Below are 12953 nucleotides of genomic sequence, written 5' to 3' on the forward strand. Positions count from 1 at the left end.
ATTTATGGCAAATATGAGCAAATAGCAGTTTCTGAAAATTGGTTTTCAAATTATTACTTTTCGTCTAAACATGCTTGTGATATAATAAACCTGTACCTCCATAGATTCACAAGAAAGATTTAATTTGTTTGTTTAAATACAGTAAAGGCCAAATGTTTCACAGAATTTGAAAAAGTCGACAAATTTCAAAATTCATTTTCAAATTTTGTAAGGGTTCTATTAAGTTCTGTTATTGTATTATCATTGGCCAGTTGTTACATCACATAACTGAATAAAGGGCTTTTAAGGCCGATTTAAACCAAATTTAAATTTAATTTAATGCTAATTCTAGTCTGATCTCACAAAATTGTTTTGGTGTAAACAGTTTTAGAGTATTTTTTCGGAGTTCCGAGAGTATTTGCCGAAATTTGTAAAATGCTAGTTCGTTCGATGTAAACTCCGCAAGCGCGCGTACAGTTGCCTAGAGGCACTGTATGCGAGGCATATCGCTCCTCGAGGCGGTTTCTTCAAAGTGTTTTTGTGTTTTTAGAACCTGCCCTACAGCATCTGCAAGAATTCTAGTTCTTGTTGTTTTCGGTCTTGTTTGTTGGTATTTTTTTTTGTGTAAATGGTGAAAACGAATTACCGTTTACCTCAAAAGATCAGGAAAGAACTCTATTGTTCCAGCTCTAGCTCTATGTTTGTTCGGTCTAAATCCGCCTTTACAGAACTTTGAAATTTGATGAATCGATAAAATTCTGTGAAATAACCCGTCCTAAAAATTTTTCATTTTTATTAATTTGTGACTTTCCATACCTAAAGGTTATTGGTTGGAAATTTTAAGGCTTTTTGTTGAATAGAATTATGGAAAATCACAAAATTCAGGATAAAAATTCACGGCATGCTTGTGATAAACTAAATTTCTTAGGATCTATATAATTATGCATATGGCTTTGTTAATATCATATAGATAGAGTAAGAGTTACTGACAATTAAGCACCTACAGTTTGACAGAGCTGTGTGAAAAAGAAAAATACATATCCGTAATGCAGTAATATTACATTATTTACATTGTACATAAAACTGCCAATATAATATAAAATGATAATATGTAGTTAAATTATTAAATATGTAGGTACGTATGTAATTTAGAATATAATTTTTTTAAATCATTCAAAGGAAACATAAATTATTATATTCCTAGCATATAATACATCATATTTTGTATGGAATGGTGTAAGCAACCATTTGCTGCACATATTTTTTATGTAAATATGAGGCATAATACTATTTTTACTAAAATATTTAATCTACAATGTTGTCGACCAGCTTTAAAGCACTAACATTATTACAATTTACACAGATTTGCAACACTTTTACATATACATTTTTGGTCTTTGCCTGATGTCAGATTTATTAATATTCTGTTATCCAAGTGAGTAAATAAATACATTATGTTATTATGAATCAGAAGAAATTTTACCAAAGAATTTTTTGTTCAGGTCTACCTAAATAGTTGTGCTGTTCCAGTGTGGATCAGGGCAGGCCCTGAGGAGGTGCAATTGGAGCAGTCTGCTGCGGGCGCCGACTTGACAAGGTACCAAAGAACCAAGGCATTGATAATAACCACCTAACACAGCGACCATGAGGTTTGTTCTAGTGCCAAGCACCATTTGGATCAGGTCTAGCCCTGGTGTGGATATCCCAATCATTTTTTAAAATTGTAATTGTAAAATTTCTAATCGGAGACATTTATTATAAATTGACAACTTTTCAAAATGCAATTTGAATGCTCATGTATTCAAACATTTGAACAAGTATGTAAAACAAAAATAATATGTACATAAACATTATTTGTCAAATGATATTTTCACTACGCTTTTCGGTGTTTCAATCTATAGCTCAACACATAGTAAATCATAAATCGAATGGCTAAATACAGGGCGCCCAGAAATATGACAGAGTATGAATAATTAGCGTCCTCCATGTCCACAGAGTCCAGGAATTTCTGTGGATATCGGTAGTGGCAATACTGTGAGTCACACATCATCTTCTCTCGGTTGTAGCCGAAGATGCTGAGCATGGTTCCTTCCAGTCCATACTTCAGATAGGAGATGTGAAACAGCCAACGCAGAGAGTAGTGAGCATCGTGCAGGTGGACGAAGAAACCGGAGAATATGGTGAACGGTAACATGAACAATGGCCCGATTATAACGCCAGTCTGTAATCAAACAAAATTTCACTTTATATGCTGGTGATATTTTAGTGTTAGAAAATCTGCTATTTTCTAGCTGCTGAGGAATGACCGTGGCGAAATCAAGAACTACAATTAATTTTTTACTAAAAATAATTGAAATGAGTCATGGATTTGCAAATCTCGCTATGGAAATTTTTGTTGATTTCAAGACCACAGCAAAAATTGTTTGAAACACCTTCAATTCTTGAAATTTAGCAAAAAAAAAAAAGAATTAATGCTACGTTTAAGTAGAATATGTTCCAAATGGTTTTGTGCTACTGTCAAAAGCAACATAAAGGTCGAGTGGGTTTTGCAACTCCATTACTCAAATACACTTTGACATCGTAATAATTGTTCGGCGGTATCATAATGCTGGCAAAGTAAAAAATTATCAAAAAATTGCTTTTTTTGGAGAAGAATTAAAAACTCGCAAAAAAATCACTTAACTACGCTATATGAACTATGTGGTGATTGTAAACAATATCCGATACGACAGGGCGACTTTACTCAATACACTACAATACAAAACAAAATATTTGTTCCAGGAACAACACGTTCCAACAATTATTAATTATAATAATAAGTCTCAACAAATTAGAGGTGGTGGTCGATGTTTTCAGAGACCAAAAAATCCACATCCTTACCGTCACAGAAACTTGGCACGAGAACTGTGATTCATACTCAATTGAGAGACTCCAAGCTTTCGGGTATGTGGTGCTCGAAGAAGCCCATCCTAGTGTGGAGGAACCATCAAACAACATCTCTCACGCGAATCACAGGGGTGTCACAATAATAGCCCGACAAGGATTGCGGCTAAATAAAGTATCTCTTGGTACATTTAACACATTTAAGTATATTGGATGTAGGGTTTCTTCTTCAGGAAGGTCGTTTATGTTGTTCACCTTTAATAGGCCCATATCGAAACCAATCTCTGTCGAATTTTATAATGAGTTTTCACATTTTTTTAAACTTTCAGTCAGACTCTTCTCGAGCATGTGACATGACCAAACATGTTAAGTTCTTGGATCTATTAGCCAGTTTTAGATGCCGCCAATGGGTCGACGTTCTAACTCACGATGCTAGTGGTACATTAGATGTACTAATTTCGAAGCACAGTAGTCCACCGCTCTTAGCAGATATTCGAGATATAGGACTGTCAGACCATCGGCTTGTTTGCACTGATAATGATTTTAACCCGCTTAAAGTACCATATAGAACAATTGTAGTGAGGGAATGGCGTAAGTGTAGCTTTAGTGATTTTCTGGAAGACCTCTCTATTATGTACACCCAATGTTTGGGAAACAAAGACACCAACAGAACTTGTCGAGTCATATAATAAAACACTTTCATTTCTGTTAAATAAATACGCCCCGATAACTTAAAAAACACGAAAAGTTAAAAAGTCTGACGGCTGGATTGACGATGAAGGTCCTATAGAAAAAACTCTTCTGTAACTTCAAGAGACGAGTGGATCCTTGCTCACAAACAGTATACAAGTAAAATAAATTCCAAAATATCAGAGTATTGAAAAGAAAAGATTAACTCTAAGCGAACCAACCCACTGTAATTTCCGAAGTCACTGTTCCAACGAAGATAGATATTACCCCGGATGCCTTCTGAATTTTTTTTCGTGAAAAATTGAAACCATGCGTGCCTCCCATCTCACACCCCTCCACCAATATTTGTTGTTGATTCTTAAGGAATTTTGTCTTCCTTCAAAGTCATTGCTGGAAGAAGTAAAAAAATAATTTCAAGCTCGCTAATAAGCTGTGCAGTTTGGATTCTATACCGACATTGTTATTAGATCAATGTTCCATTGTTTTAGATCCATTCCTACTTCACGTTTTTAATCTCAGCACGGGTGACTTTCCTGAACAACTCAAGTCAGCTGTAGTTTCACTAATACTGAAAAAGTCAAAACTAGATGCCGATAACTTAGGTAATTATCGACCCATTTAAAAAATCCTGGAGAAAGCTGCTGCCGCACAAATAACAAGTAACTTGAATTCAAATAAATCGTCAATCTGCATATAGAAAGTTCCACTCAACCGAAACCGGACTCTTTGTGTGCTGTCAAACTCTTGCTGTAGAGTCAAGTAAGTTAGCACTTATCTTACTCCTAGAAATGATGCAGTGTTTGACATGTTGGTCACGACTTCCTCGTGAAGGGATTAGAGGAAACATTTGATTTGAATTCTGACATCAAAAATTGGCTGGCATCCTATCTATCCGCTGTCATCCTATCTATCCAATTGCTTACAAGCCGTGAAGGTGGAAAAATAAACTGTCTTTGCAACATTTTCTTCAGGGGTACCCCAGGGATCCGTTTTGGGTCCACTTCTCTTCATCCTTTCTACAAATGATGTCGCCAAAATAATCGAGTCATTTGGGCTCTTGTCTCACTGCCACACTGACGATCAGCAGTTTATATTTACTACGCTCCAAACGAAATCAATAGTCTCAACTCGTTGGATGTTTTCAAACAAGCTGAAGCTGAGTCCACCTAAGACTGAGTTTCTCAAACAAACGTCAACATTTCAGAGACGATTCACCTATTTCTATTTCCGGCAGCGATATCATCCAAAAATAACAGTCAAACTTCTCGGTGTCAATTTAGATTCGGACTATAAGAACTGGTTTTTTTCACCTAAGACAACTCAAGTCTGTCTGAAGAAACCTTCCTACAGAGGCAACAAAATTACTTATCAACTCTTCGTAGTCTCACGTCTCGATTACTACAATGGCATTTATGCCAGTCTTCCAAAATATCAAATTGACAAACTTCAATCAGTATTTAATGCAGCAGCACGGTTAATGAACGGGGTCTCTCAATATTTGCACATTTCAGAAAACTTTTGTAATCTTCACTGGCTAAAGTGCCCTGAAAGAATCCAATACAAATTGTGTTGGATGGTGTTTAAATCCATTGAAATGGCCACAACCTACATCTCTGAACCATGTGTCCCAGAAAACACTGGTCTGAGGCAGTCAACTCTTAGATCAACAACATCATCAGCTATAGGCAGACTGATGGAACCTAAGTGCAAGTCAAATACTGAGGATCTGCGCCAAAATTTAATTAATTGTTCTAGCAGAGGATTTCAAACATTTTTCATCTTTTTTCTTTTAAATTATGGCATAATATGTTTTATATGCATATTTTTTCATCCTTTTCCTTATATAATGTTTTTTTTCTCTTTCTTTCTTTTCTCCTTTTTAAAATAATAGTTTATTATTTTTTTTTTTTTGCAATTAAATATAAATGTATATCATGGTCACCCTAAATGTTTAGTACATTGTACTGTAATTAGATTAATAGGTACCATGTAGGCACCCAATTCGTAGAAATTTTAATGAAACAATATTGTTCTCTTAATATATAATCTTTGTGTTATTTTTATTATTTTGTAAAATTATTAACCTCAAAACAGGCTTGTCCTAGTGAGGTTAAAAATTCGATCGTACAAAAAGATACAATGTAAAGAAACAATAAATAAAAAATATCTGGTATAAGCTCCATCCGGAACTAAGATGCATTACAAGTCCAACAGAATTCAGGTCTAAACTCTAATTTACCTTTTTAAGCTCCCATACCCTTAAATTAAATATACCCGCCTGATAGCAGCATTCTTGTGCTGCCTATAATACATCCTAATCACACTTTTCTTGTAGAATTTACATTATTCGAAATCTGTCTTATACTGAGGAACTAATCACATTTAGGAAGATGAATTCTGATCAAAACCTTGTACTGTAGTACCGCCCGGCATAGCATTTGCTTTTCTTTTCCTAAAAATGCTCATTAAAGAACATAAATAAATATTATTAAAATAAATACCGGAAAATCCAATTATGTCATGTGCGTGCGAACCGCATCAAAATTTCTTTAATAAACAATAAACAGTGTCAATCTCAAGTGAACTTCCAAGTATGGTCCAGCATATTAATCTGCCTGTGTAAAATAAAAATAAATAATACCTAATAATAACATATGTAGATTATAGCATCACGTTCTTCAATCAAATGCATTGACCGGTAGATGCAATCTGCCATTATCATTAGATCATTAGAGAAATGTATTATATATTTGTACAGCGCTCTTGAAACACTTCTCCAATGCCAACATTTTTAGTTTTTTGTATTTCATTGCTATAATTTTCATTGATAGCAATGAAATACATCCAAAACATTTCAAACTTAGCTTTACACACTCACACTGCAGTGTACCTCGAGGTAGTTATAATTTCACAGAACTGCAAATGTAGCTAGCCGCTACATTTGGAGGTTAACCTTTTCTCTGCGGGAGACGCACGCCTGCGACGCACTGTACATGCCCTGTACGCGGGTGGCACATCTGTGCGACGCAAAGTTTCTTCGGCGTTATGGGTATGAAACATGCTTGAGCACGGTAAAACTTATACTCTTAAAAAATCTCACATCTTTACACTACTGACATCTTACGATATTTATCCATAATACGTATCCTAATCATCGATACAAAGATTTGAAGGGATCTTCCAACTCAGAGCGAAAAATGAATCAGTTTGAATTCTTCCCGCGTCTTTACACACGTTATTGCGCAGGCGCATTTTATAAGATTCTCAAACAGAGACGCTCGCCGTGTAGATTACATTGTTTTATCGAATTATTGTTTGCTTTTTCGTGGATATGAACTTTTTTAATTACAGTGTACATTCATCTGATTTATCATATTTTAAAATAAGTTCAGTTACATAAATTCATTCAAACTATTGAAGAAATATAAAATTTCGTCAGTGTTAGATTATTTTCAAATAAAGATACGTGGTTAAAACTTTTTTTTAGTGAAAAATCAAGTGTAAAGTTGTACAAGTTTGACGTTTTATCAATTTTTGAAAGTATTTTTATTGCCAAAATACAAAATGTCGGGTCGTGGTCTTAATGACGAAGAAATATTTGGTGCTACTTTAGAAATAGATTCAGATTTTGAAATTAGTGACAGTGACGTCGATAATAATTGCGAAGATGCTGAAATACATGAAAGCCATGATTCTGAACCCGAAATGAACATTGAAGAAGGAGAAGAAGTGGTTGAAAATCTGTGGACTGCCGGCCCTTTCGTACCCATTATTTATGAATTCGACGATTTCGCATCAGGTATCAATCCAGATACCAGGTTAACTGAAGACACGTCCGAACTTATGTTTTTTGAACATTTTTTGAATACAGAAATTATGACGAAAATTGTTGATGAAACAAATCAATTTTATCAATATAAAGTTAGGACGATGGATTTTACAGCAAAATCGAGAGTTACAAAATGGGTTGATACAACAGTCTCAGAAATGTACGTTTTTATTGCGTTAACATTTGCCATGACTAGGAACAAACACTTAGCTATCGAGGAACATTGGAGTACGAACCCCATAATCTTTTCACCAATATTTGGAAAGACAATGCCCAGAGACCGTTATCAGATAATATTACAGATGCTCCACTTTAGTGATAGTAATATTCAAACGCCTACTGATAGACTGCATAAAATACGTGTTCTTGTTGACCACACACGAAATATTTTTAAATCAACTATGATGCCCCATGAAAATCTATGTATTGACGAAAGCATCATCGTTTTCAAAGGCCGTCTATTATTCAAGCAATACATTCCATCTAAACGTCACCGATTTGGAATAAAAATGTTTGTGATGTGTGACGTCATGACGGGTTTCATTCTCGATTTTATAATTTATGTTGGTTCTGATACAGAAAAAAATGATACTCAAGGTATTGGTATTTCGGGAGGCGTTGTAACCACCCTTTTGTCAGATTATTTCGGAAAGGGTCATAATTTGTGGTGCGACAACTGGTACACTAGTCCAAATTTATTTAAATATTTACACGAAAAAAAAACTAATGCTTGTGGCACTGTTCGGAAAAACAGGAAAGGCATGGCACCTTTTGTTAAATTGAAGAAAGGGGAAATCCAATCAAAGCACCAATCACCGTTGTTAGCTTTGAAATGGCACGATAGGCGTGAAATCCACATGCTGACCACTCTTCATGATGGTTCTGTTGGACCATCGGGAAAAATAAATAGATCGACAGGAGAGCCCATTTTAAAACCACAATGTGTTCTAGACTATAACAAGAACATGGGTCTAGTAGACAAAGCTGATATGATGCTAAGCAACTTAAGTTGTATGAGGAAGTCACTCAAATGGTACAGGAAAGTTGCATTTCATATAATTGATTTGTATTTATTAAATGCTCACATAATATACCAAACTGTAACATCAAAAAAAGTCAGTTTGGCTGATTTCCAAATGGCTGTGATTGAGCAATTACTAGAGAAATATCACAAAACTTTGCCGAGTATTTTACGTCCCACAACATCAAGAGATTACCCGATGCGTTTATCATCGAAAATTGTTTCCAAACACATGCCCATTAAAGTTCCCCCTTCAGCAAAAAACACAAACCCTCGTCGAAGGTGTCGTGTCTGTGCCACTTCAACACTGAAGCCCAAAGTCAGAAAACTTACTAAATTTATGTGCTTAGAGTGCAATGTGCCGTTATGCGTTGAGAACTGTTTCAAAATTTATCACGATAAAAAAATATATTAAGTGATACATATTTACGGTGACATAATAACAGAAAAATTATTTCATTATTTTTGTAAATTTAAGTGTAGTTATTTTTTATTATATGAACCTTTTTAAGTGTGTCAATATTTCATGTATCCAGTCAAACGCGACATCGCACCCATAAATCAACCACTTACATCGCACCACAGTTGAAGAGCTCTACTCCGGTATGTTTATAAGCATGTGTATCGTTATCTTTGAAATATAAACATGGCCGCCCGGGTATACCGTATCAGATTACGAATATTATATACTTCGAATTTTTATCAAGTCTCATTGATGTTCGGATTGTTTATTTATACTTGAAAAGATAATTCAAGACATAAGCGACGTATTTTTTAAAACAAATTTTAAAATCCATGCGTGATTATTGTTTAAAGTCATAAATTAGATTGATGATAAATAGCCCCGCGTGTGAACGAAGTGATACAAATTAATGACGCATAGAAAAGGTTAAGCTATCGTTGAATGATATTTTCATGTGGCATAATATTATCATTATATTCTTCCTATTTATCTACAATGTAAAAACTTATTCCTCTCTTCGTTTTCTGTACCATGCACATTGATGTGTATTATGAACCCACATTATAGTATTTATTATGCTATCAGCAATTCAAAAAGTAGTTACGGTTTATTTTCTTATGTATACACTTTTATCCACATATATACCACATATATATAGTATCATGCACTAATTAATGTAAAATGTATAATTCATGTAAAAGACGTTGATAATTAATGAATAAAATAAAATAATTAAAAAGTTGGATAATAATTAGCAGAATCATAAATATTAACCTATGAGATTAAATAATATGGTAATAAAGGGGTATAAAAGTGAATAGCCACTCAAAAACTTTTTTTTAATAACTACTTAATTGATTATTATGGTGTTTTATTATTTGATTGCCTAAATTTTATTGGACTGTTTAAATTAGTACTTAGTTTAAAAACATAATAAAATTTGAAAGTAAAAAATAACATGAACAAAATATTTACCTGAACATCGAAAATAGCTCCGTTGAAAACACCAATGCTCTGTCCGACAAAAGAAACCAGAATCAGCATGAATGCGTAATACCATAACCGGAAAAACTCTAGTGGCTGGCCGGTCATTAAGTAGGTAATGACAGCAAACACCAGCGTGCAGAGAAATTGTATCGGAGCATCGGCAAGCGTCAGAGCCATGTAATAAGCTTTTAGGGAGTACCACCGGTTGAAGTGCTCTCTCGTTATGATCGGCAACTCCAAGGGAACTGAAATTGTAAAAGGCACATTAGCAACAATGACAAAATCAATGGCGTCGACACCATCAATTATGACAACCACATTGATTGTGATAAAATCGAATGGGACTACAAAATCAATTGTGACAAAATGCGACAACAACATGCAACCAACCTTTTCACGAAGATTTTATAATTTATCTTGACTACTTTGCACGTTATACCTTTTGTTATAATAAAGTAGCAACAGCCGCTACATGAACATGCATTATAATGCATTTAGCAGCTATTGTAGTCAAAAGTTTTATGGATTAAAATCAGGATAAACAAGAATATACTGCAAAGTAGATATTAATAAATTATGTTATATTAATAAACTATCTTAGGAGTTGTTTTGTAAGACTAAGGGGGTATTTCACTATCTCTGATTATGTTCTGACTAAGCACTAATCCGCGGATTAGTCATTTTTTCGTTTTCACTATATCTGAATAACGCTAACGCTCGGGTTAAAGTTCGATTTGACTAATCAGTGCTCGAACTTCACGTTAGGCGCTATTTCTCGAATCAAAGATGGCGTCAAAACATTCCGAGTTTGACAGCTGAGAAGTGAGTCGAATTTTGTTGAATGAATTTGAATGCTTGCATGATCCATCCTGAATTATTTGATTGTGTTCAAAATAAGAAACAATGTATTAATTCGACACGAATCTATCTAAAATGACCTGATAATCAACATAACATAACCAAAAAAATGCACACTTCGCGGTGTGCGGACTGTGACGCATGACAGCCGTGGCAGTAGATGGAGTAACTGCAAACATTTTGCGATGTTGCCAGACTATTTCGAGTGTTATCTATCCGGAAGCTCGAAACAATGGTGAAACGGTCGCCGTTGAATAACGAAGTTATTCTGATCTTTAAAGCCAGCCAACGGATAGCTAGTCAGATATTTAGCCCGACATAGTGAAATACCCCCTAAGGATTGAAACACGATACTAATTCCAGACAAAAGAAAGTGTTGAGCAAAATGTACACTGCACATTTTCTACAGATAAATGTCAGAGGAATACTTACAAGTCAACATCATGGAGTTGAATGCGGTAAACATCAGAAACATAATGGCAAAGAACAGAAAATTAAAATTATTCTGCATAAAGTGAGCGTCCTTTCCAATTTGGAAATACAATATTCCCACTGTGATTGCAATACTGAGGTGAATAAAGAATCGCATGTACGTCAAAACTCTGTCTCTGGTCATGATCCTTATATTCCGAGACATGAGAACAATGACTTGTGTTAGGAAAGAAGTCGGGTATGTGTCTCCATCTTGGCAAATGGCTCCCGGGTTGATGCTCAGGCTGTGTCTCGAGGGCTTCTTGGGCTGGTTTGATCGATAGTTGTGGCTGTTAATGGACACGCCGGGAGACATGGGAAAGATTGGACTTCTTATCGGAGTCATTAATCCATTGGACATTAGGTTGTCTGTAAAATAAACAAAAAAATACATTACATTTGTCATTGACAAACATACACAGTTCTAATATGTATTAGTTAATATGATAATATGATCAGTGTGCATAAGTTAAACATTGAGCCCGGACACTTTTAGATACATTTGTTTTATATCTGATAGGAAACTTGGAGGGACCTAAGAAATGGTTTCATTCTTCTAAATAGTATATAAAGGGAGAAGTATAGAGCCTTGCTACAGCGAACCACTTGGGTTGACCTACGGCAATTGTGTTGGTTATCCAATAAATGGTTCCCGAGGCAGCGGTACCCAAACCCGCTTCCCAAATTTTAAATTCTGTAAGTTTAAAGACAGGGGAACTATATCACCACCTGGTTGGGAAACGTTGTGAGGCGGGTTCGACATCATTATAACTTGCTCCTTAGAGAAATATCAGCAACAAAATACGCGCTCATAAGGCTGCACTTTCTTGCCTTAGGTTCACAATGTTATTGACAGAATTTCCAGGATACTGGACTGTCTTTGGAACAACAACCAAAATCCAAGACCTTCTGAAACCTGCAAAAACCAAGTTTCCTAAGATAGATGTAATCTATAAAGTCAGCTGATCAGGATGTGACAAGGTGTATGTAGACCAGGGAGAACGGACCATCTCCATAAGGATCTCAGAGTACTTTTGAGCGTGCAAACTTGGCTATCCGGACAAATCAGCAATTGGAGAGCATTTAATTGAAACCGGTCACTATTTTGGATTGGCTCCTGAAATACTGAGAAAACCTTTTTTTCTAAGGTGAATACGGCACAAGAGTCCCAATCGCTCCGAACCGTCTGCAACCAGTGAGACTTTGGTATTCCCAATTGGGGTATGTTGTGGGGCTGAAGGTAGCTGGGAGGGGAAAGAGACGGGGAATAGGAAGGTAGGGGAGTACCTGGCTATTCAGGTATGGTCACCAAACACAGCGAAAGCTATTTCAAGCAAAGTTTCAATTCTGAATCATGGTTTTATCTTCCACTCTGGAATGTGCTGCAAGTATACTATTTATTATTTTTAATGAATAAATTGTGAACTAACACAAATTAATCAAATAAAATATACTTGCGCTCGCCGGGATTTGAACCCGCGACCTTCGGCTTGCTATTTAAGAGCCTTACCACTCGACCATGAAAGCCTTAAGACCTAAAAAGCATCGAGCAAAAATAATTACGGAACTGCCTAATATCGAATTGAAATCCACAATAACTCCATTCTTATGAATAAGGACAACGGGGCTAAGCTTAATGGTTTTTGGTATCCGGTAGTTGATGGTTACACCAAAACTAAACACCGAAAACCACATTAATTTCTCAAATTTTTATCCTGAAATACCGGCCCTAAGAGTATTAAATATACATACATAAACACACTCTTCATCAC

The 12953-nt window shown here is 35.4% G+C and overlaps 1 protein-coding gene across 1 annotated transcript in view; it reads right to left on the minus strand.

Moving 5' to 3' along the window:
* Positions 1-1119: 1119 nt before the first annotated feature.
* LOC149421054 (ATP-binding cassette subfamily G member 4-like) overlaps positions 1120-12953 on the minus strand; it is an 87524-nt gene continuing 75690 nt past the window's right edge. The window contains exons 7-9 of the mRNA XM_089635768.1: positions 11143-11550; positions 9841-10097; positions 1120-2200 (exon numbers count right to left, since the gene is read on the minus strand). Coding sequence (XP_089491894.1) covers positions 1853-2200; positions 9841-10097; positions 11143-11550 — 1013 coding nt within the window. The 3' untranslated portion in view covers positions 1120-1852. The remainder of the gene's footprint in view (positions 2201-9840; positions 10098-11142; positions 11551-12953) is intronic.

The sequence above is a fragment of the Hesperophylax consimilis genome, chromosome 9, assembly GCF_061612785.1.
Source record: "Hesperophylax consimilis isolate HC1 chromosome 9, BYU_Hcon_1.0, whole genome shotgun sequence".
Lineage (NCBI taxonomy): Eukaryota > Metazoa > Arthropoda > Insecta > Trichoptera > Limnephilidae > Hesperophylax > Hesperophylax consimilis.